A 26,099-nucleotide genomic window follows, 5' to 3' on the forward strand; every position below is an offset into this window, starting at 1 on the left:
TCTCTAAATTATGCCTTTGAATGATTAGACTGTTTACATTATGTACTTAATGCATCATTTAATTGTGGATCAAAGGTGGTCTTTTGTTTTTGATATTTATGCTCTCCATATCTATTTTTGCCCATTTTTGGGGGGTGGATCTTTCTGTATTCTGATTATTTGATCACTGTGATGAAATGGGTGAAAGAGAAAGTCAGAATTAGACGGTAAGACAGAGGAGCAGGATTGGGCCATTCAGCCCATCGAGTCCACTCCATTTCATCATGGCTGATCCCAGATCCCATTCAATCCCATGCACCTGCTCTCTCACAATATCCCTTGATGCCCCAACCAATCAGGAATCTATCAACTTCCGCTTTAAATATACCCATGGACTTGGTCTCCACTGCAGTCTGTGGCTGAGCATTCCATAGAGTCACCTCTCTTTGGCTAAAGAAATTCCTCCTTACTTCTGTTCTAAAAGGTTGTCCCTCAATTTTGAAGCTGAGCCCTCTAGTTCTGGATACCTCCACCAGAGGAAACATCCTCTCCACATCCATCTTATCTAGTTCTTTCAACATTCGTTAAGTTTCAATAAGATTCCCACACATTCTTTTAAATTCCACTGCGTACAGGTCCAAAGCTGCCAAACGCTCCTTATATGTTAACCCTTTCATTCCTGGAATAATCTTCGTGAACCTCCTCTGGACTCTGCAATGACAATACATCCTTTCTGAGACATGGGGCACAAAACTATTGATAATGCTCCAAGTACGGCCTGACTAGTGTCTTTAAAAAGCTTCAGCATTATCTGCTTTTTTAAATATTCTATTTCCCTTGAAATAAATGCCAACATTGCACTTACCACCTTTACCACAGACTCGACCTCCTGGGAGTCTTGCTCAAGGACTCCTATGTCCCTTTGCACCTCTGATGTTTGAATTTTCTCCCCATTTAGATAATAGACTGCACTATTGTTCCTTTAACTAACATGCATTATCATACATTTCCCAACACTGCATTCCATCTGCCCATTCTTCCAATTTGCCTAAGTCCTGCTGCAATCGCATTGCTTCCTCAGCACTTCCTACCCTTCTACCTGTCTTAGTATGATCCACAAACTTTGCCACAAATTCATCAATTCCACCATCCAAATCATTGACAATGTGAAAAATAATGGTCCTAGTACTGGCCCCTGAGGAACACCACTCGTCACTGGTAGCCAACCAGACAAGGCCCCCTTACTCCCTCTTGCAGCCTCCTGCCTGTCAATCATACCTCTATCCATGCCAGTATATTTCCTATAATACCATAGGATTTTATCTTTTTAAGCAGCCTCATGTGAGGCACCTTATCAAATGCCTTCAGAAAATCTAAGTAAATGGTATCCATTGACTCTCCTTTATCCACTCTGCTTGTTACTTTCTTGAAGGATCCTAACATATTTGTCAGGCAAGATTTCCCTTTACAAAAGCCATGCTGTTTGTCTTTTTTTTCCCTTTTTGTTTATTACAAACAAACAAAAAAACAAAAAAAATACAGCTCATCCACAAAAACCACGACCTTAACAAAATCAAATTAAATATTGAGCAGCGAAAGGGAGAAAAATATAAAGGCAAAAGTAAACATACACAGCAGAGGTGCACCGCACCAAAAAACCTCAGTCCTCACCCTGTAAGAAAGTCTAATACAGGGCCCTATATCCTTTCAAAGATGTCCCCTCTGTCCTCATTGTATAGTCTCAGTCTCTCCAAATGTAAAGTATTTGCCAGTTCTCTCAGCCACAGATCGTACGTAGGCACAGAGTCCATTTTCCACATTTGCAGATTAACTTAGTAATCACTATTCCAAACAATACAGCCATTTTTTTCATACATATTGGCTGAAGATAGGGAGCTTGTTGCTCCAAGGATGGCTACGAGCACGTCTGGTTCCTACCGCTTCCCAAAAGCCTCAGAGAAACAGTGAAAAATACTTTTCCAGTATGCACAAAGCTTACAACATGACCAAAATGAATGTGACAAGTTACTCTTCACAGATTTACATCTGTTGCAAACTGTTTGGCTTATTTTATCATTAGTCTCCAAGTACCCAGAAACCTCGTCTTTAATAATGGACTCCAACACTTTCCCAACCACTGAAGTTAGGCTAGCAGGCCTATAATTTCTTCTCTTTTGTCTTTCTCCCTTTTTAAAGAGTGGAGTGACATTTGCAATTTTCCAGTCCTTTGGGACCATGCCAGAATCAAGTGATTCTTGAAAGATCATGATTAATGCATCCATTATCTCTTCAGCAACCTCTGTCAGGACTCTGAGATGTAGTCCATCTGGCCCAGCTGATTTACCTTTCAGTTTGCCTAGCACCTTTTCCTTTGTAATAGCAATGGCACTCACTCCTCCCTGACACTCACAGACCTCTGGCAAAGAGTAGTGTCTTCCACAGTAAAGACTGAAGCATGTATTTATAAAGTTCATCTGCCATTTCTTTGTCCCCTGTTACTACCTCACCATCATAATTTTCCAGTGGTCTAATATCAACTCTCACGTCCCTTTTATTCTTAAAATAAATGAGAAAAACTTCGAGTATCCTGCTTTGTCATTGGCCAGAATGCCCTCATATTTCATCTTTTCCATTCTTATAGCTTTTTTAGTTGCCTTTTGTTGGATTTTAAAAGTTTCCCAATCACCCAACTTCCTTATCAGCTGTGGTTGCCTTGCCTTGCCTTGCCACTTGAGAACAACTGCTTCTCTGGGATGTATCTATTCTGTGCCTTGTGAACTATTCCCAGAAACTTCAGCCACTTTGTTATCCTTGTTATACATTAGTACCTGTTTTCGCTAACCGAAAGAGAATTTTTGCTTTTATGAAAAAAGACGCCCGCTTTAAAAACGCAAACAACAGGAATTCTGCAGATGCTGGAAATTCAAGCAACACACATCAAAGTTGCTGGTGAGCGCAGCAGGCCAGGCAGCATCTCTAGGAAGAGGTGGAGTCGACATTTCAGGCCGAGACCCTTCGTCAGGACTAACTGAAGGCTTCAGTTAGTCCTGACGAAGGGTCTCGGCCTGAAATGTCGACTCCACCTCTTCCTAGAGATGCTGCCTGGCCTGCTGCGCTCACCAGCAACTTTGATGTGTGCTGCCCGCTTTAAACTTGTGTTTACCCTGAAAAAGACTACCATGACCATGAAGCCTTGTGCGGTCAGGTGTGTGCGCATCCATGTACATGCTGATTTTTTTCTACAAATTGGTTTTGGATCAATCTTCCCGATTCTGATGAGTGAACTGACACAGTACATACGTTATTTCTACTTTATATAGTTGTGTATTTATCGTATCATTCCTGCTTTTCTTATATGTTAGTGTTATTGTAGGTTTTATGTGCTATTTGGTAGGTTATATTTTTGGTCTGGGAACGCTCAAAAATTTTTCCCATATAAATTAATGGTAATTGCTTCTTCGCTTTACACCATTTTGACTTACGAATGGTTTCATAGGAACACTCTACCTTCGGATAGCGGGGTAACCTGTCCCTCTCTTGTATAGGGACTGGGTTTTTAAAGCTCTTCGCTGGACTTGTTCAGGAGCGCTTCTCCTATGTCTGTGCAGCTCTCTAATCAACGACTGCCATTGAAAAAACGCTGTTTTTGAAAGCTCTTCACCAGACTTGCATGGGAATGCTTCTCCTGCGTCTGTGCTGTACTTCAGTCAGTGACTCCCCCTGGAAAAAACTTGCTGCTTTTTAATGCTCTTCATCGGACTTCTGCGGTAATATTTCTACTACATCTGTGCAGTACTCCAGTGAATGACTCCTGCTGAAAAAACGACTGGCTTTTTAAAGCTCCTCATGGAACTTGCACGGGAACACTTCTGCATCTGTGCAGTACTCTAATCAAAGACATAAAAAGGATATTCTTTGTATCTACTGTGTTTTCCAGGAAAAATTTAGTAATAAAAGAAATATGAATCAAATCCATATTTCAAATAATAACTATCCATTTAATATAACATTGTGAGAAAATCATTCTGACATTAAATTTTAGTGTAAAACCTTTATTTGTACCAAAAAACAAACTGTTGAAGGAGCGCATTTATTTGATCGATGCCTGTAGAGGCATGGGGATAGTCAACATTTTGAGTTTAGACCCTGCACAAGTCCAGAAATGACATTGATCATGATTGATGCAGTCAAGAAGAAGGCATGGCAATGGCTTTACTTCATTAGGAGTTGGAGCAGACTTGGTATGTTACCAAAGACACTTGCAAATTTCTACAGATGTATGGTGGAGAGCATTCTGACTACTTTGCTTCACTGCCTGGTATGGAGGCTCCAATGTGCAGGATGAAATGAGGCTGTGGAGGGTTGCAGACTCAGCCCGCTCCATCACAGGCAGAACCCACCCCACTATTGAGGACATCTTCAAGAAGCAGTGCTTCTAAAAGGCAATATCCATCATTAAGGACCCTCAGTATTCCTCGCCCTCAGGAACGTGCCCTCTTCTCTTTACGGCCATCAGGGAAGAGGTGCACAGGCCTAAAGACCTACACTCAACATTTTAGGCACAACTTCTTCCTCTTTGTTATCAGATTTCTGAACGATCCATAAACATGACTCATTATTCCTCTCCTGCATTTATTTTAAGAGTATTTTTATGTCTTACTGCTGCCTTAGACCATCAAATTTCATAGCACATGTCAGTGATGATAAACCTGGTTCTGAATTTGACTTGTCTATTTGCTTTTACAGATGCTGCTTCATCCACTGTGTTCCCCCATCAGTTTTTTAAATCCAGATTACAGCACTTAGGTTACAGTGTCTACGTTTATTTGTCCTTTAAGTTATAGGTTGCATAAAGGACAGCTCCATAAATTTTTCATTGGGATGGGGTTTGGTAGAGAGGGAAGGGAGATGAAGATGATAAAAATGTTGAGTTCACTGAGAGATGTTGAAGCCCTCAAAGATTTTCTATTGTCTGTATTTCATAAGTCATAGCACTCAGGAAGCTTAGTGCCATTAAGGTATCTATATAACTGGTGCTACTTAAAAACTTGTGTCCTTAGATTCACTGAACTAGCTCATCAAAGTTTCTTCAGCAGCATCTCCTGAATACCTGATCTTCAAATAAAAAATGAACTGAATAATGTTGATGTGGCATATTGTCCTGATAAAGATCTTTAATACGTTAAGAGGGAAGTGAAGTGGAAATGGGCAAAGAGAAAGCATAAAAATAGAATAGCCGTTGAGGGAATTTTAAAGTCTAATGTAGGCATGGAGCAGAGGAAGAATAAAGAAGATGATCTCTGCATGAGAGCAAAAAGCAACATAGCATTATTCAATGAATTTTTGGCATTGGTCTTTTTGTAACAGAATAACGTGTTGTGAAAATTTTGGTAGAAGAAAAAATAATAGAGATACAGGAAAGGGCTAAAACTGAATAGTAGAAGTTACTAGGAAATTTGTTTATAGTCAAATTAAACACGTCACCAGGTCCAGATTGGATGTATCTGAGGTTTCTGAAGGAAGTGGAGTGGAGGTTACAGAAGTACAAATTATAATTTTTCAATCTTCTCAAGATGCAGCAGAAATGAGGACTAGAAAATGAAAAATGTTCAAAGTATTATTTTTAAAAAAACATACCAGGGTCAGATAGTTTAACTTTGGTTGTGGGTTAGCTTTTGGAAACATCAAATGTACCTATTAAATGTACGTATTGAACAAAAAATTCAACTTTGAAGTGCCTATTAATGAAAGAGGCCCACTAGGGATTTGTTAAGGACAAAATGTATTTGGTTAACTGAATTTTTGTGAAGTTAATAATATGTGGGCATGTGGCCAAGTGGTTAAGGCATTTGACTAGTGATCTGAAGGTCGTGAGTTCGAGCCCCAGCCGAGGCAGCGTGTTGTGTCCTTGAGCAAGGCACTTAATCATACAGTGCCCTGCGACGACACTGGTTCCAAGCTGTATGGGTCCTAATACCCTTCCTTTGGACAATATCGGTGTCGTGGAGAAGGGAGACTTGCAGCATGGGCAACTGCCGGTCTTCCATACAACCTTGCCCAGGCCTGCGCCCTGGAGAGTGAAGACTTTCCAAGCGCAGGTCCATGGTCTTGCAAGACTAATGGATGTTTTAAATTAATAATACTTTGATGAAGGAAATGGAGTAAATGAAATTTCAGAACGTGTTTTTGGCAGTTGCAAATAAAAGACTGGATAACACCATTTAGGTGCTTGGCATCAAGAGGACATATGTAATGAGGCCAAGAAGTTAGCTGAAATGCATTAGTGATAAAGTAGTTGTGTTTGTAATAGGAAGGCAGTAGAGAGAGGTGTTTACCAGGAGTTAATACTAGGGCTATTTCTCTTTAATTAATAAAGGGGGGGGGGAATTGTTGCTCGCTGCTGCTTCCGTGTCGGAGGGCGGGAGCTGCGGGCAGACTTTGGGGTTCTTACATTTATCTGTCATTCATTCTTTGGGGCACTTCTCTGTTTTTGTAGATGTTTGTGAAGAAAAAGCATTTCAGGACGTATATTGTATATATTTCTCTGACATTAAATTGGACCTTTGAACTCTTGTCTATAGAAATTTAACCCGACACACACTAAGCTTGGTAACAAGGTATGCAGGGAGGGGGATAGTCAAAGACTGAAAGAAAGCTGCTGTGCCCTATGAGTAAACAGGTAGTAGCCATAACTTAGTATGAAGTGTGAAATAATTTATTTTAGCTGAACAGAGACAGTATTGAATAAATGGAATTAGAAATGGTTTATTATTGTCACATGTACTGAAATACAGTGAAAAGCTTGTGTTGCAAATCTATTCATACAGATCAAATCATTACACAATGCATTGAGGTAAAGTTCAAAGTAAATTTTATTAATAAAGTATGTATGTCACCATATACAACCCTTAAGATTCACTTTCCTGCGGGTGTACTCAGCAAATCTGTTGTATGGCAACTATAACAAGATCAGTGAAAGATCAACTAGAATGCAGAAGACAACAAGCTGTGCAAATACAAATATAATTAAATAGTAATAAATAATGAGAACATGACATAATGAGATAGAGTCCTTAAAGTGAAATCATATGTTGTAGGAACATCTCGGTGGATGGGCAAGAGAGAATAGTTATCCTGTTTGTTCAAGAGCCTGATCATTGTGGGGTAGTAACTGTTCTTGAACCTGGTGGTGCAAGTCCTGAGGATTCTGTACCTTCTACCTGATGGTAGCAGTGAGAAGAGAACATGGCCAGGTGGAGATCCCTGATGATGGATGCCGCTTTCTTACAACAGCGTTTCATGTAGATGTGCTCAGTGGTTGAAGGGCTTTACCCATAATGAACTGCGCCAAATCCACTATCTTTTGTAGGATTTTCTGTTCAAAGGCATTGGTATTTCCATACCAGGCCAGGATGTAGCCAGTCAGTACACTCTCCCCTACACAGCTATAGAAGTTTATCAAAGTTTTAGATGTCATGCTAAATCTCTGCAGACTCCTAAGGAAGTACAGGTGCTGCTGTGCTTTATTTGCAATTGCAGTTGCGTGCTGGGTTCAAAATAGTAACAGCCACAAATTTAAAGTTGCTACTCCTCTCCATCCCTGATCCTCTGAGGTCTGGCTCATGGACCTCTGGTTTTTCTCTCTCCTGAAGTCTACAGTCAGTTCCTTGGTCTTGCTGACGTTGAGTGAGAGTTGTTGTTATGACACCTCTCAGCCAAATTTTCCATCTCCCTCCTCTATGCCAATTCATCACCACCGTTGATTTGGTCTGCAACCAGTGGTGTCATCAGCAAACTTCAGTATGAAATTGGAGCTGTGCTTAGCCACACAATCATAGGTGTTAAGCAAGTAGAGTAAGGGGCTAAGCACACATGTGGAACAAGGTGCGGATCAGTCTGTGCAGATCGGAAATAACACCTCCACATTAGCAATCAGAATTGGGGCACTTCAAGGATGTATGGTTAGCCAACTGCTCTACTCTCTCCACACCCATGACTGTGTGGCTAGGCACAGCTCCAACACCATTTGCCAATAGCACAATTACTGATGGCAGAATTTCAGATGGTGATGAGGAATACATGAAGCAATACAAAAACTACACTGAACTATGTAAAAAAACACAAAAACTACACTGGACTGCATAAAGTGCACAAAACAGTGCAGACATTACAATAAATAGTAAACAAGACAATAGGCACAGTAGAGGGCAGTAGGTTGATGTCAGTCCAGGCTCTGGGTATTGAGGAGTCTGATAGCTTGGGGAAAGAAACTGTTACATAGTCTGGTTGTGACAGCCCGAATGCTTTGGAGCCTTTTGCTAGATGGCAGGAGGGAGAAGAGTTTGTATGAGGGGTGCTTGGGGTCCTTCATAAGCTGTTAACTGTGCAGATGCAGCGTGCGGTGTAACTGTCTGTAATGGTGGGAAGAGAGACCCCGATGATCTTCTCAGCTGACCTCACTATCCGCTACAGGGTCTTGCGATCGGAGATGGTGCAATTTCCAAACCAAGCAGTGATGCAGCTGCTCAGGATGCTCTCAATACAACCTCTGTAGAATGTCGTGAGGATGGGGGGTGGGAGATGGACTTTTCTCAGCCTTTGCAGAAAGTAGAGATGCTGCTGGGCTTTCTTTGCTATGGAGCTGGTGTTTAGGGACCAGGTGAGATTCTCCGTCAGGTGAACACCAAGAAATGTGCTCTTAACGATCTTTACAGAGGAGTCGTCGATGTTCAGCAGAGAGTGGTTGCTCCGTGTCCTCCTGAAGTCAACAACCATCTCTTTTGTTTTGTGCACATTCAGAGACAGGTTGTTGGTTCTGCACCAGTCTGTTAGCCACTGCACCTCCTTTCCGTATGCTGACTCATCATTCTTGCTGATGAGACCCACCACAGTTGTGTCATCGGCGAGCTTGATGATGTGGTTCGAGCTGTGTGTTGCAGCACAGCCGTGGGTCAGCAGAGTGAACAGCATTGAACTGAGCACACAGCCCTGGGGGGCCACCGTGCTCTGTGTGATGGTGTCGGAGATGCTGCTTCCAATCCGGACGGACTGAGGTCTCCCAGTCAGGAAGTCTAGGATCCAGTTGCAGAGGGAGGTGTTCAGGCCCAGCAGTTTCAGCTTTCCAATCAGTTTCTGAGGAATGATTGTGTTGAATGCTGAACTGAAGTCTATGAACAGCATTGGAACATACATGTCTTTTTTGCCCAGGTGGAGGGTGATGGCAACGGCGTTGTCTGTTGAACAGTTGGGATGGTACGCGAACTGCAGGGAGTCCAGTGAGGGGGGCAGCAGGGTCTTTATGTGCCTCATGATGAGCCTCTTGAAACCCTTCATGATGATGGATGTGAGTGCAACGGGATGGTAGTCGTTGAGGCAGGACACTGAAGACGACTTCGACACGGGGACGATGGTGGCGGCTTTGAAGCACATAGGAACAATAGCGCTGCTCAGGGAGATGTTGATGATGTCAGTGAGAATCTCTGCTAGCTGGGCTGTGCATCCTCTAAGCACTGCCAGGAATATTGTTTGGTCCAGCAGCCTTCTGTGGGTTGACCCTGCACAGGGTTCTCCTCACATCAGCCAGGGTAAGACACAGCACCTTGTCGTTTGGAGGAGGGGTGGTCTTCCTCGCTGCCACGTCACTTTCCGCCTCAAAACGAGTGTAGAAGTTGTTCAACGCATCTGGGAGGGAGGCATCACCAGCATAAGTCCTAAATGCCCTTCCACATGCGCCGCGTGTCGTCGCTGTCCTGGAAGTGGCTGTGGATTTGCTGGGCGTGTGCACGATCTGTACCGACAGTTATGGGACAAAACAGTGGGAGTTAAACAGCATGAGAAAGACAAAGGACCCATGAGTAATAGTGAAAGATGCGCTGAAAATTAAAGTGAAAATAATGTTCTGATAGCTTCAGTTGGGAAAGTTGACAAACTTGTTGGCACTAATGAAGGCTGCGAGTTGTATATTGAGAAGGTGGAATTGTAACACAAACAGCGTGGAGGAGCAAAAGAAAGCCCCTACTTAGTCTCTTACGCAACTTAGTAACCTCTGAAAAGCCAGCAAGCAAGATGTTCGATGAAATTGTTACAATTTTACAAAATCACTTAAGTCCTAAACTGCTGGTTATAGCTGAGAGATTTAGATTTTACAAAAGGCACCAGTCAAAAGATGCAAGCCTTTCTGAATACAGTGCAGAACTGTTCAAACTTTCCCAGTACTGTGATTTTAGAGATGGACTTTCTGATGCATTAAGGGACAGGTTTGAATGTTGCATGCATAGTCAAGAGGTTACTGTTCTAAAGAGACCTAACCATAGAAGGGGCACTGACCATTGAATATTGTTAGAGACTGCAGCAAAGGATGCAGCAGAACTACAGAAAAGGAGATTAGAATATGAAATGCACAAAATGTGCCTGAATGGTGCAAAAAGCCAAAATGTTATCAATGTGGTAAATCCTCCCATGATGCAAATGACTCTTGGTTCAAAGAACAGGTCTTGCAGAAAGTGTCGCAGACAAGGTCACATAGGGAGAATGTGCAAGGCAGATAAAAAGCACAACCAAGTGAAAAGTCTCAAACACAAAACTAAGCAAATGCATAAAGTTAATAAATGTAAAGCAGAATCAGGAAACGTAGAGTCTGACAAAGGTGAACTGTCATGACTAGAAGTACATAGCATAACTGAAGCAAATCACAAAATCATATGGAAGCCGATAGATGTATCTGGTATAAAACTGAAAATGGAGCTAGATACAGGGTCAGCTTTGTCCATAATTCTACAACAGACTGTTTTCTAAGATACCATTAGAGAAGACCTCAGCGATGCAAAAGACTTACACAGATGAAAAAGTGTCTCCCAAAGGTAAACCGAAAGTGAATGTGACATATGGAGGCCAAACACAACAGTTAGAGCTTTATGTATTGAAAAGTAGCGGGCCAGGTCTTTTCAGACATGAATATTTGAGGAAAAATCCGGTCATCAAGGGAATGGCGGCGTAAGGAAAAGGTCTCTCGACAAAAAAGAAGGTAAACTGCCCCATAATCGAATTTAGACAAATACTTAATATTGCATAACTATATTAATAAAAGGGGCAAGGATGATGTCTAAGAACAAGATTAAAAAGTCCGCTCCGAAGGCTGATAAACATAAAGAGACGCAGCAGGGCGACGGGCCTAGCTCCCCCACGGCAAACCAGGACGGAGATAATGAGGGGGAATCGGTGACACTGTCCTTGATTCTCAGAGAGATTCGCGAGTTCCGACAAGATAACAGCAAACAGCTGGAAGATATTAAAGGAGAAATAGTAAAAACTAACTCGCGGATAGATGAAACCGAAGCGAGGATTGTTGGAATTGAAGAGAAGCTACAAAACGCAGAGGAGGTGATAGCAGAAATGCTGAAGCTGCAAGACCAGCTCCAGTGGAAACTAATAGATCAAGAAGGCCGCTCGAGAAGGGAAAATGTGAGGATTTACGGAGTTCCCGAAGGAACTGAAGGTAAACCCGGATTGATGATTCCCTTCGTGGAGAAGCTACTTAGAGAGAACCTTGATATACCGGCCGCAAAAGACCTACAGATAGAAAGAGCTCACCGCGTGTTGGCACCACAGCCTCCGGCCGGTGCCCAGCCCAGATCGATTCTGGTCAGATTTCTCAGTTACAGAACGAAGGAAGAGGTGCTTAAAAGGGCATGGCAAAAGAAAGGTTTCATGTGGAACAACTGTAAAATCAGTTTAGACCACGACTACGCACCGGGGATTCTTGCCAGACAGAAGGAATATACGGAAACACGGAGAGTCCTGAAGGAAAACAACATCTGATTCCAGACCCTGTATCCAGCTCGGCTGAGAGTCTTTTACAATGAAGGGACAAAAACTTACGCTACGGTGGAGGAGGCAACATTGGACCTGGCGGACCGGGGACTACCTATTAAAGTTATCACCCAACCAGAGTCGCTACTGGAGAGGATTCGGCAGAAGTCGTGGCAGTTAGTGGGGCGAGGACGCTCCACTCGAACCAGAGTGTCAAACTACAAGGAAAAGCTGCAAATATTCAGACGTGAATGTACAGAGAACACAGATTAATTAAGAGAAATGACTGAAAAGAGTAAATCTGACTTAAAGGTAAAATGAAAACTGGTAACTGAAAATAAACTAGATGGAATAACTTGAATGATAGCAATATGGTCGAGACATAAATAGGAGAAAATTCTCTATGATTATTCAAACTGCTGAGGGCCCTCTAACACAGGGTGAAGATAGAGGTTATCCCTCTGAACTGAGGCGGGTCGGTGCTCAGGCCTCACTGTGGGAAGTCGGGAAAAATTTTCAAATGTTGCACGTTCAAAAATGTCTAGGGTGTGGTTATATGTCTTGGTTTACTGTTGAGAAGGGATTGCTTACTGTTTGGTTAGAAAAGGAGAGTTTTTTTCTACTAGAGAAAAATGCAAACTGAATTGGTAAAAATAATTTCCTATAATGTTAATGGGGTTTTGAATCCAATTAAAAGAAATAAGATTATGTCTAAATTGAAAAAAGAGAGGGCACAAATAGCTTTCCTCCAGGAAACACATATGAGCCAATCTGAACATGGAAAATTAAAAAGAATGGGCTTTAAGCATGTATCTTATTCATCATATAAATTGAGTCACAAAAGAGGGGTAGCTACTTTAATATCAAGTACTCTTAATTATGAACATATTTCAGAGACTAGAGACAAAGAAGGACGGTTCGTGAAAATCACAGGAAGAATAGAAGGTACAGAAATAACATTGCTGAATGTTTTTGCTCCTCCAGGTTGTGAATGGTCATTTTATAGACACATTTTTGACCTAATGGTCAGTTCTCAAGGGGTAGTAATTTGTGGAGGGGATTTTAATATTAGATTAAATCCTATATTAGATTCTTCAAGAATAGTTACTCAGAATAAACCTCTGACTCGGAAAGTGAATTCATTGATGGAGGAGTTGGGAATTATAGATGTCTGGAGGGAATTACACCCTACTAGTAAAGATTATACATATTACTCTTTCCCTCATTCAGCCTATTCAAGGATAGACTATTTCTTTATCTTTAATACAGATAGACTCAGGATAAAAAACTGTAATATTGCAACAATTGATCTGTCGGATCATAGCCCAGTCTCTATGTCTCTAATCCTGAAAAGGAGAATGAGGAAAACACTATGGAGGCTAAACTCACATATACTCAATAACCCGAAAGTAATGGAGAGACTAAGGGGAGAAATCAAAGAATATCTAGACCTTAATGACACGGGAGAAACATCACCAGTGATCTTATGGGATACATTGAAAGCTGTACTGAGAGGGAAAATTATTTCCATTACCACTCACATGAAAAAAATCAATGCACAAAAATTAGCAGACCTTCAAGGAAAATTAAAACAATTTCAAGTTGTAGATAGCAACAAAAGTAATTCAAATCGAAAACAGGAAATTAGGAAATTGCAAAGTGAAATTGACGATATTTATACGTTGGAAACTCAGAAATTTTCTTTACCTGAGACAAAAGAATTATGAAGTAGGAGGTAAATCAGCTAGATTATTAGCATATAAATTACGAAAACAACAAGCAGACAATACAATTCATAAAATAAAGAATCCAAAGACAAAGCTTGTGGAGAGTACAATAGGGAAAATTCAAGAGAGTTTTGAAACATATTATCGAGAGCTGTACTCCCAACCCTTGGCCCCCAATGAGCCCTATATAGACAGTGTATTGAATTTTTTAGATCTACCTAAACTTACAGATTTACAAAATGAAAGTTTATTAGAACCAGTAACTGTCAAAGAACTGAACGTGGCCATCTCTAGGTTAAAGGCTGGAAAGTCCCCAGGTTCTGATGGGTTTACCTCAGAGTGGTACAAGTCCCTGAAGACACAGTTAGCCCCATTACTACTTAACACCTTTAATTGGATCTTGCAGAGAGGAGAAACTCCACCTTCCTGGAGAGAAGCGATTATTTCAGTTATTCCTAAAGAGGGTAAAGATAAACTAGAATGTGGCAATTATCGGCCAATTAGTGTTCTTAATTTAGATTACAAACTATTTACATCTATATTAGCGCGCAGATTGGAAAAGCTTTTACCTGGCCTAATCCACTTAGACCAGACTGGATTTATTCAACAAAGACAAACACAGGACAACATAAGGAGAACTCTGCACATATTAGAACAGGTTAATAAGAACGAGACAGAGACAATGGTAGTAGGATTGGACGCTGAGAAAGCTTTTGATTTGGTTAGTTGGGCATTCCTATACAGAGTGTTAGGAAGATTCGGCTTTCAAGAAAAGTTTATTAAAGTAATTCAGACTCTATATGACAGCCCTACAGCCCAAATTAAGATAAATGGGGACCTCTCTGACTCCTTCATCTTAGAGAGAGGCACTAGACAGGGATGCCCAATTTCTCCTCTCCTTTTTGCGCTACATATTGAACCGCTTGCCCAACTAATAAGACAGAGCGAAATCGTAAAAGGTATCAAGGTGGCAGGGATTGAACAGAAAGTGGCGTTATTCGCAGATGATGTTTTGGTCTATCTGAGTGAACCAGAAAAATCATTTATAGCATTGTTTACACTGTTGGATGACTTTGGGAAAATATCAGGTTATAAAATAAATGTAAAGAAAACGCAGGTTATGTCCCTAAATTATACACCATCCAAAAAATTGCAGGATACATATGATCTTAAGTGGGAAGCTAAATCATTAAAATATTTAGGAATAACCCTGCTGAAGGATCTTTCAACACTGTCACAGGTAAATTATGGGCCATTAATCTCAGAGATAAAAGCAGATATGCATAGATGGAATCTTATCCCCTTTTTAAGTTTAAATTCAAGGATAAATACTATAAAAATGTATATTCTTCCTCGGTTATTGTATCTTTTCCGTACTTTACCGGTGGAGGTGGATGATAATCAATTCAGGGAATGGGACAAATGGATTTCCCGCTTCATTTGGCAAGGAAAGAAACCTAGAATTCGATATAACACCTTACAGTTAGGGAAGGAAGGAGGAGGTATGGTTCTTCCTTGCCTGAGAAATTATTTTTATGCCTCACAGATAACCCCTCTGTTATATTGGTGTAATAGGGAATATAAGGCTAGATGGAAGGAAATAGAATTTGAATTAGTTGACAGTTTTCCTCTTCAGGCCTCAATAGCTGACAAAGGATTGATGGCCCAGTTGGAAAAATTTAAAAGCGCTTGGATAAATCTTACATTAAAAGTATGGCAGAAGGTGGTTAATTCATGTGGAATTAATAGCATGTTAAAACTCTTTAGATGGTGTGCATATGATACCGAATTCCTTCCTAACAGAGGAGATGAAAGATTTGAGTTATGGATAAAGAAAGGTCTTACAACCTACCTCTCATTTATAGATAAAAGAGTATTACAAAGTTTCCAAATCCTGCAGGGCAAACATGGCCTAGAACATAATGACTTTTTTAGGTACCTTCAAGTACGAAACTATGTTAACCAGAGTTGTAGATATACAGACCTATCAACAGTAGAAATAGAATTTTTCAAGATTCTGAATTCAGCTTGCAGTTCAATACCTAGTAAATCAGTTTCTCGATTATATAATGCACTCTCCCATGCTAAAAATGTAAATACACTGTATATTAAAGAGAAGTGGGAGAAAGAAGCGGGGTTGGTACTTTCAGAGGAGGCTTGGGAGAAAATCTGCAGCTTTCAATGGTCCTCGACTAATTCTTTGACTTGGAGAGAACATTGTTGGAAAAACATTATAAGATACTTCAAGACCCCATATCAGGAAAAATATAAAGATACAAATGTGATGTGTTGGAGAAGGTGTGGCTCCAAGGAGGCAAATCATTTTCATATTTTTTGGGATTGCCCTAAATTAAGTCTATTTTGGGAAGGTATTCATAGAACATTAGTTAAGGTACTTAGGTCCCAGATACCTCTGAACTTTGAGACGCTCTATTTGGGGCATGTATTGTTTCTTGAACAGAAGGAAGATATAAAGTTGCTGCAGGCCCTCTTAGCGGCAAGTAAGAAATCAATCACTAGAAAATGGCTAAATCCAATACCACCTACATTAGAAGATTGGTACGAAATTATCTCAGAAATATTTAAAATGGAAAAGTTGACTTACTCCCTGAGAACTCAAAAAGAAAAATTTTATCAAATCTGGAATAAATGGATTGAATATATAACCCCAATGCGAGCAGACTTTAGATGACTCTCCTAATGATTTATACTGCTCTTCTCATCAACACAGTAATATTGCTAACGTAAGCACCCCTAGTCTAAATGTTTGTTTTTTTTGTTTTCTTTCGGAAAATAGAGAATTAACACAAGTAAAGGGAAAGATTTGGGAAAGGGATAAAAAAATGAAAAAATTAAGTAAATAAGTACATAGGGATTGGATAATTATGTCTGCGGGCAGGAGCAAGCATGAACAAGTTAGGATATAAACACCTACAATGGTTGATACATAGGCTTATATACAACATTTTGGACCAGTGGAAATGGTCCAGAAGGGTTATATGGAAACTATTATTACCATTTTTCTTAACAACTAATTCCATTACTTAGCCTAATAGGTTAGATTTACCACAGTACATAATTATCTATTTAAATGTTTATTTTCCTTTTATATCATCTCAATGTGTACTTAAGAATGTATAAATAATTGTAGTTTTATACATATAAAAAAAATGGAAAAGGTTATATGTGTGAAAAAAGTACATGATATTTGTAAATTCCTTATCCAAATAAAAATAAAATTAAAAAAAAAAGAATATTTGAGGAAAAATCCAACTAGACTGGCACTCAATCAAAACTCTCAGTGTGGCATCAATCGACAATGACAGCCCAAGTGGTAGCACTAACCAGAGGCTGTCACTGCTGCTTAATGCTAATCAGAAGATGTTCAAGAAAGGAATAGGTAGAACAAGTCCAAGACTTGGCCAAAACCTGTTTGGGATGCCAAAAAGTTTAAAATGCACCCACAGGAACTGATCACCACAGCAAAGAGTATTTATTGACTTTGCTGGGCCATTCATGGATTCCATTTTTCTGATTGCTGTGGATGCTCATTTGAAGTGGTCAGAGGTTAAACCAATGCAGTTGACCACCTCAGCAAAGACTGTCTCTGCCCTGAGGACTATCTTCGCCAGAAACAGTTTACCTGAACAAATTGAGTGACAACAAACCACAATACACATCAGAAGAATTCTGACTGTTCATGAAGAAAAATGGCATCAGACATTTCAAGTCAGCTTCCCACCACCACCCAGCAACAAATGGGTTAGCTGAAAGGTTTAACCAAACCTTCAAGAAGTCCACTAAAGTGATGGACAAGGAGGACATTTCTCTACAACACAAGGTGGACAACTTTTTTGTGTATTAAAACTCTGTTCATTCAATGACAAATGAAACACCTACAATGCTGTTTATGAACAGGCATTTGAGATCTTACATAGACCTCCTGAAACCAGATCTATGGAGGGAAGTGCAGAATAAACAGTTCAGCCAGTTGCCAAGTGAAGTAACAAGGAGCTTTGAGATTGGATAGGATGTCCTAGCACATGATTACTACAAGGGCAAGTGGATGCTCAACCGAAGAACACACCTGAGTCGACTGCATCCAACAAGATGGACGCATTGCTGTCGCCATACTTGCCTCTCAGTGATGATGTCACTGATAGCAACATGACACTGGAAACCAAGAATGTTGTCATAGACAAGACACCTACCAAACCTGATACCACTCCACAGTTCCAGAGGCACATCGAGAATGTTATTGTTGACAAGACACCTACCAAACCTGATGTCACTCCACAGGTCCAGAGGCACTATCCTGAAAGAAACAGAGTACCACCCAAAAGACTGAATCTTTAGAACTGTGAAGTTAGTTATAGACTTTTATTGTGAAAACATTTTTATTTGGAATATGGGTTTATGAAAGGGAAATTGAATGTTTTGTATATATACAGTTTTATGTTGCACTAACCTAAAGGGGAAGGAAGTATAATGTACGGATCTATTTCTTTTAAAGTAATGAGCCCCCCCCCCCCAGCACTACATACTGATCTATTGTCTGCACATGCACTGTTGTTTACACATGTGCGTTGTTTTCTCTGGCTCTCACTGCAATGTGAATACACCTGTTAAACCATCTCTCGTGTCTGTGCTTTTGTTTAATCGCTATATAGTTGTGCACAGACACAACACCCAGCATCCAGGACACCTTTAAAAGGCTATGCCTCAAAAAGGAGGCATCCATTATTCGGGACCCCCATCACCTGGGGCATTCTCTCTTCTCATTGCTACCATCAAGGAGGAGATGAAGGAGCCTGAAAGCATACTCAATGTTTCAGGAACAGATTCTTCCCTTTATGTGTTGCAATATACTGCTATCGCAAAACAACAAATTTCATTACATATTCCAGTAACATTAAACCTGGTTCTTATTCTGAAAGTTGTGGTCATTAGACATGAATGGAGAGGCTACTGTAACGATCCAGGGGAGACTGTTTTCATCTTTAATGATAGATTAGCTAATGCAATAGCTATGACGGAGATGTGAAGGAAATATAATTATTGAGATGAAGAATTAACTGCCTCTAAGGATGGTGTATGAAAAGCACTAATCTAATTGTTCTTGGTTATATTTCTAGTCTATTAATTTTAGAAATTTAAAATTAAATTTCCAAATCTACAAATAGAATTTTTAGTATACAACAGATGATGAAATTGTTGAATGTTCATTATGTAAAAAGATATAGAAAGGTGTATTTAAATCCATGTGTAATATGTGAAATTTTGTCATAAAGGTCATGTTGAAGTAGTTTCTTTGCTATTGAGTCATGGAGCTGAAGTTACATGCAAGGACAAGAGAGGCTACACACCACTACATGCAGCTGCATCTAATGGAAAGATTAATGTGGTGAAACTACTGATCAATCTCGCTGTGGAGGTAAGTGTTGTTTGCTTGTAAGGTGTATAGAGCTAAAATGAATATTATTGAAGTACTCAAAATTAATAAAGGGCCAATAGATACATAGTGATAGCACATCAGCAAATGTTTTCATTTGTATAGTGCCTTTAATGTAGAAAAATCCATCAGAATGCAGTTCACAGAAGTGTTATTCAAACAAAATAATTATATTAATCCTTATATTAGGGCGGATGATTAAAAGTGTAGTCAAAGAACTACATGGAGACTCCTAAAACTGCAAGGAGACATTGGGAGGAAAAGAGATTTGGAAAGGACACTCTTAGGGCCATGGCAGCTAAAAGCAATTTCAAGATCACATCCAGATATGCTCAACAAGTTAGAATTGGAGAGGTCCAAACATGGTGGATTTTAGGCCTGGATAAGTTTGTAGAAGTAGGGAGGATAAACACTGGAGTATTTCAAACGAGGTATGGACATTTAAAATCTAGATCTTGCTTAAATAGTAGCCAAAGTAGGCCATGAAACAAGAGGGATTGAGTGAGAATGTGTCTATATATAGACAAGAGTTTCACAAGATCCGAAATCTTGGCATTAAAATTAAAGAAGGCTCGCCAGGAATATATATGCTAACATTAGCTTGGGGACAAATGTGACCCTAGGGTTGTGACTGATCTGGCTCTGATTTTGGAATTTTCTAAAGAGAGGGATGGGGCTGTTTGTGATGTGGACCAAAGTCAATGGTTTTTGCTTTTCTCATTGTTTAATTTGTGGAATTTTTTGTTCGTTCATTGTTGGATGACAGGTGGTCAATTTGCCAGCTAAGAGATGATCATGGGGAAAAGTTACATGAAGGTGATAGATCAAGAGAATTGGTTAGGTAAAAAATGGATGTCTTCTGCAAATAAGTGAAAATTGCTACCGTTTATTTGAAAGATAATTGCTGAGTACATTTCAAGCTCCGGAATGTATTGTCAAAAATCAAGCTCTTATATTGAAAGGAGGTTGTTGGTTCTGATCTCACTTCTGAAACCTGAGCATCAAATCCACTATTATGTTGGATATTTTGTACATAGTAAGAAGCATAGTTGGCAGACATTTCTGTGAAATGTTAATCAAGGGCAATATCAGCCTGTTAATGTGGATGTTGATAGGGAAGAAATGCAGTTGTATTTGAAGTAAAAATTAACAGTACATCTATATGTTTTTGAGTGTATTTGTTGACATGCCAAATCTCTTCAAACTCCTAATGGAAGTAAAACCACTGTCTTGCCTTCTTTATAACTACATCGATAAGTTGGGACCAGGCAATGACACCTCTTCCCAACCAAAGAGAAGATACTTACAGCTAACGAAGCAGATTAAAACACCAGTATTTTATTTTAAGTGGTGCACTTTTATTTTGTGGACCAATTCTAACAGATATTATAATTCTACAAAAGATTTCTGAACACAAGTTGTAGAATCCCTACAAACTAGATCAACAGACCAGTGAGTTGCAGACAAACGAATTGTCCATTGTGGAAAGGAAGGCACTGGGAAGGAATCCTTAGACTGAAGCTGAGAAGTGGATTTTATGACTTCATTTCTGTAACTCTTAATAATCCTTGCTGCCATCTAATATCTATATTGATTTTAACCAATCATCTAGTAATGTCTTCCATCTGTAGGCAATGTTGTTTCTACTGATTAATTTTAAAAAGTATGAGCAAAGAGTTAAGAATTTAAACTATTTAACAATAATGCACCTTAATTCTTATATTCTGTTTTCTAATAATAAGTGTAATAATTCTTGGTTACTGTCTTCTACTAATTAGCATGTGTTTCTTAAGTACACTAATGCTTGGTACCTGTTTCTGAGGCATACCATTTCCTCGGTATCTGTTTCTTCTATTGACAGTGATTGGCTTAAAAGCTGAGGTTAGCAAATAGTCTGAATATCATTTTCTGGCTTTTGCTTCATAAGATGATTCAATAAAAAGTAAAACTACATCATATGATTCACATCATAAAAAGCTAATGTAGGGGGTTTGGTATGAAGAGCTTGCATTTGAACTGTTGTGTCATTTTCTCTGCTTCATTAATATTGATCATACACCTGTTAATGCTTAAATATATTAGTATTTCCAATAAATTTTAATATTAGTTTGAGCCTTGTAACTATGCTTGAGACTTATTTTATAGGCAGTTACAAATATGAATGTTATGTTATACATTAGAATTGTACCAAATTTCTTTCTTCAGATTGATGAACCAAATGCATATGGCAATACGGCACTCCATATTGCATGTTACAATGGACAAGATGTAGTTGTCAATGAGCTTATCGATTATGGTGCTAATGTGAACCAGCCTAATAACAAAGGATTTACTCCTCTGCACTTTGCTGCTGCTTCAACTCATGGTGCTTTATGTCTTGAACTATTAGTAAATAATGGAGCAGATGTTAATTTCCAGGTACATCTAGTCCTTCATTTTTTCTTTGATGTGAAAAATAATACTGAATTTTATGAAGGGAAAATTACCACTATGTGTTTTTATTTTTTCTTTTGAGTGGAATACTTGCATGTTTAAAGAAAATAAGAACCTCTTCAAAGTTCAAAGTAAATTTATTATCAAAGTATGTACAGTATCTTCACCATATACTACCCTGAGATTGATTTTCTTGTGGCCATTTGCAGTAGAACAAAGAAATACAATAGAATCAGTGAAAATCTACACACAAAGATTGGCAAACTGCATATGTGCAAAAACACAAAAAAATTATCTTTTCATTTATCAGTATTGTTAATAATTAGTCTTCACGTTGCTGAGTGCTACCAGGCCATTTGGCCTAACTTGTCAGCTCTCTACCGGAATAACTTAAGGATTTCTACACCCAGTTCCATCTACATAGCCTTAAAATTTTTTTCCTCATTTTCTCCTATTCCAATTTGACTGCCACAATAGAAAGTTTGTCCGTACATTTACAGGTATTTCAGGTTGTAGCCTTATGTAGTGTATAAAAAAATGTTTTTTCCTCCTCCTCACTTAGAATTCTGTTCCAGTTTGTTTTACACCTGTGACCACAAGTCCTTAACCTATTGCCAATAGTAACAGCCACTGACTATCCATTCTAACCCTTGTAATTTCATATAATTAAATTTATATGCAAGTGAACTTTGTTTTATTTTAGCTGAACAGATAGTGTGTGGTTCTCTCTTTTGGACAGATGGTGAATGATCTGTTAACCTGAATCTGTAGGTTTCAGAGGTGAAGCAAACTTCAAGGATAATTAAGGTCACTCAAGGAATTGTGATTACTTCCCTATCTTTAGCCTCAAACTTTCTGTCTTTAGATTTCCATTAAATAAAAGAATGTGACCATGTCTTGTATATGGATAGAATTTAATTTGTTAACCAAGGTGAAATTTTTAATGATAGCTTGACTAAATATTAAAATTAAAAATGCTTCTTGTTATTTTTTTAAGAGTAAAGATGGCAAGAATCCACTGCACATGACTGCTATCCATGGCCGGTTTACACGATCACAAACTCTCATTCAGAATGGTATGTGGAAATAACTTTCAGACTAGAATCTGTTAAAAGATTTTAATTATCTGTAGACATGAGGAAATCTGTAGATGCTGGAAATTCAAGCAACACACACAAAATGCTGATGGAATGCAGCAGGCCAGACAGCATCCATGGGAAGAAGCACAGTCAATGTTTCGGGCTGAGACCCTTTGTCAGGACTAACGGAAAGAAGAGATAGTAAGAGATTTGAGAGGGGGATAGGAGAAAACAGGAGGGGGAGAGATAGAGCTAAGAGCTGGAAAGTTGATTGGCAAAAGGGATACAAGGCTGGAGAAGGGAGAGGATCATGGGATGGGAGGCCTAGGGAGAAAGAAAGGGGGAGGGGAGTGCCAGAGGAAGATGGTCAGCAGGCAAGGAGTAATTGTGAGAGGGACAGAGAAAGGAAAAAAAAAAATCAATCAATCAATCAGGGATGGGGTAAAAATGGGAGGAGGGGCATTAACAGAAGTTAGAGAAGTCAATGTTCATGCCATCAGGTTGGAGGCTACCCAGATGGAATGTAAGGTGTTGTTCCTCCAACCTGAGTGTGGCTTCATCTTGACAGTAGAGGAGGCCATAGATAGACATATCAGAATGGGAATGGGACGTGGAATTAAAATGTGTGGCCACTGGGAGATCTTGCTTTCTCTGGCGGTCAGAGCATAGGTGTTCAGCGAAATGGTCTCCCAGTCTGTGTCGGGTCTCACCAATATATAGAAGGCTGCACCCAGAGCACCGGACGCAGTATATCACCTCAGCTGACTCACAGGTGAGATGTTGCATCACCTGGAAGGACTGTCTGGGGCCCTGAATGGTGGTGAGGGAGGGAGTGTAAGGGCATGTGTAGCACTTGTTCCGCTTACAAGGATAAGTGCCAGGAGGGAGATCGGTGGGAAGGGATGGGCGTTATGAATGGACAAGGGAGGAAAGCAGAAAGGGGGGGAGGGAAAGATGTGCTTAGTGGTGGGATCCCATTGGAGGTGGTGGAAGTTATGGAGAATTATATGTGGGACCCAAAGGCTGGTGGCAGGAGGATGGGGTGAGAGCAGGTGTGCGTGAAATGGGAGAGATGCGTTTGAGAGCAGAGTTGATGGTGGAGGAAGGGAAGCCCCTTTCTTTAAAAAAAGGAAGACATCTCCTTCGTCCTGGAATGAAAAGCCTCATCCTGAGAGCAGATGCATTGGAGACGGAGGAATTGTGAGAAGGGGATGGCATTTTTGCAAGAGACAGGGTGGGAAGAGGAATAATCCAGGTAGTTGTGAGAGTCCATAGGCTTATAGTAGACATCAGTAGATAAGCTGTCTCCAGAGATAGAGACAGAAAGATCAAGAAAGGGGAGAGAGGTGTCGGAAATGGACCAGGTAAATTTGAGAGCAGGGTGAAAGTTGGAAGCAAAGTTAATAAAGTCAACAAGCTTGGCCTGCGTGCAGGAAGCAGCACTAATGCAGTTGTCGGTGTAGCGAAGGAAAAGTGGGGGATGGATACAAGTATAGGCTTGGAACATGGACTGTTCCACAAAGCCAACAAAAAGGCAGGCATAGCTGGGACCCATACGGTTGCCAATGGCTACACCTTTAGTTTGGAGGAAGTGGGAGGAGCCAAAGGAGAAATTATTAAGAGTAAGGACTAATTCCGCTAGACAGAGGTGAGTGGTGGTAGAGGGGAACTGGTTAGGTCTGGAATCCAAAAAGAATCGGAAAGCTTTGAGACCTTTCTGGTGGGGGATGGAGGTATATAGGGACTGGACATCCATGGTGAAAATAAGGCGGTAGGGCTAAGGAACTTAAAATCCTTGAAAAAATCCAGAGCGTGAGAAGTGTCACGAACATAGGTGGGAAGGGATTGAACGAGGGGGGATAAAGCCTTGTTGAGGTATGCAGAAATGAGTTCGGTGGGGCAGGAGCAAGCTGAGACAATGGGTCTACCTGGACAGGCAGGTTTTTGGATCTTGGGTAGGAGGTCAAAACGGGAAGTGCGGGGTGTGGGAACTATGAAGTTGGTGTCAGTGGATGGGAGATCCCCAGAGCTGATAAGGTTGGTGACAGTGTGGGAGACAATGGCCTGGTGCTCCTTGATGGGGTCATGATCGAGGGGTAAATAAGAGGAGGTATCAGCGAGTTGTCGCTGTGCCTCAGAAAGGTAGAGGTCAGTATGCCAGACAACAACAACGCCCCCCCCTTATCACGAGGAAATCTGCAGATGCTGGAAATTCAAGCAACACACAAAAAATGCTGATGAACACAGCAGGCCAGGCAGCATCTATAGGAAGAGGTACAGTCAACATTTCGGGCCGAGACCCTTCATCAGGACTAAGTCGGAAGGTCAGAGGGGATGGTAAAGACCAGGCATGGATGAGAGCTGGGGTCCGAGGGGGGAGGGGGAGGGAAGCTGGTAGTGTCAGTGAAGAGGGGAGTGTTGGGGTGAGAGGAAGATGGAGCCTCTGAGGGCCCAGGAACTGATGATGGGAACTGAGGGAGATGGGGGTTGCAGTGTGGTGGTGGGGGAAGGGGAGACGGGAGTCACAATAGCAGCATGTGAAGACCCAGCCTGGAGTCGCAGTTGGAGGTTGAGCAATCGCTTTGAAGGTGTCCACGGTCATTGGAACCCGCTGGAGTCGGGGTTTTGAATATGCCCTGGGTTAGTAGAGCCGCCGAGATTGACAGCAGGAGCCGCATTCTGAAGTTCATGCCTGCTAGCGTTGGAGCTAGCAGGCTCTGGGGTCTGCAGATGGAAGATCTGTATGTGCATGTCTACTTTGGAAAAGCTGTTACTGCTAATTTTTAGATTTGAGTATGGAAATGAAGTACTCTGCTCTCACTAAAATCCAATTTGAATAAGGAAACTGAATCATGCTTTCAATTGTTGAAATTCTTTAAAAATGGGGTTTTAGATTTACAAACTTAAAGAAGCTATAACTGGAATGATTGTTCTGTTTTTCACTGACAGGGAGGGTCTTCTAAAACACAAACATGGGATTCCTTAATCTAGGAGAAACATTGGTTAATATGACAATGCCGCTAAAACTCCTTTCAAAGTAGTGTAAATAATACAAAACTATAAAACTAAACTGCTGGGAAAAACTCAGTGGCTCAGGCAATATCTTCCCACTACATCCATGTTCAAGTCATTTGCATATATTACAAACAACAACAGTTGCAATGCCAATCATTATAGAACAGCACAAGTCACTAGTCCTCAACTGCAAAAACACCCCTTCATCACCCTCTGTATTCTGTTACTAAGCCAATTTTGGATCCAGCTTGCCCTGGATCCTATGGGCCTTGACCTTTTTGAACAAGTATCCCATGTAGGACCTTATCAAAGACCCCATCGTGGTAATATGTACATATACAAAGTACTATTGCTTTGCAGGAAGATGTTGATGAGAATTAGGAATCAAAGAATTAGGTTAATTCCTCGATTAAGTTCGAGGAAACTTGGTAGTCCTTCATTCAATATTTCCATACATACGACTTTTTTTTTGAATCCTTTTTCCTAATACTTAATCATATATGGAAGGAGGGACAGAGTCAAGGACAGAATAATTATAATTGACAAATTATGGCAGCCCAGTTTTTTGTTTTGTTTTGCTTTCTGTTTAGGGGATTTTTTTATTTG

General features: G+C 40.3%; 1 protein-coding gene across 7 annotated transcripts in view; it reads left to right on the forward strand.

The window, feature by feature from the left end:
* Positions 1–26,099, forward strand: part of LOC140199474 (serine/threonine-protein phosphatase 6 regulatory ankyrin repeat subunit C-like) — a 163,069-nt gene that overhangs the window by 60,195 nt on the left and 76,775 nt on the right. For all 7 annotated transcript variants that reach the window (XM_072261620.1, XM_072261626.1, XM_072261622.1 and 4 more), the window contains exons 7-9: positions 18,806–18,948; positions 21,172–21,384; positions 22,397–22,475. In XM_072261620.1, coding sequence (XP_072117721.1) covers positions 18,806–18,948; positions 21,172–21,384; positions 22,397–22,475 — 435 coding nt within the window. The remainder of the gene's footprint in view (positions 1–18,805; positions 18,949–21,171; positions 21,385–22,396; positions 22,476–26,099) is intronic.

Source organism: Mobula birostris, chromosome 6 (assembly GCF_030028105.1).
Source record: "Mobula birostris isolate sMobBir1 chromosome 6, sMobBir1.hap1, whole genome shotgun sequence".
Classification (NCBI taxonomy): domain Eukaryota; kingdom Metazoa; phylum Chordata; class Chondrichthyes; order Myliobatiformes; family Myliobatidae; genus Mobula; species Mobula birostris.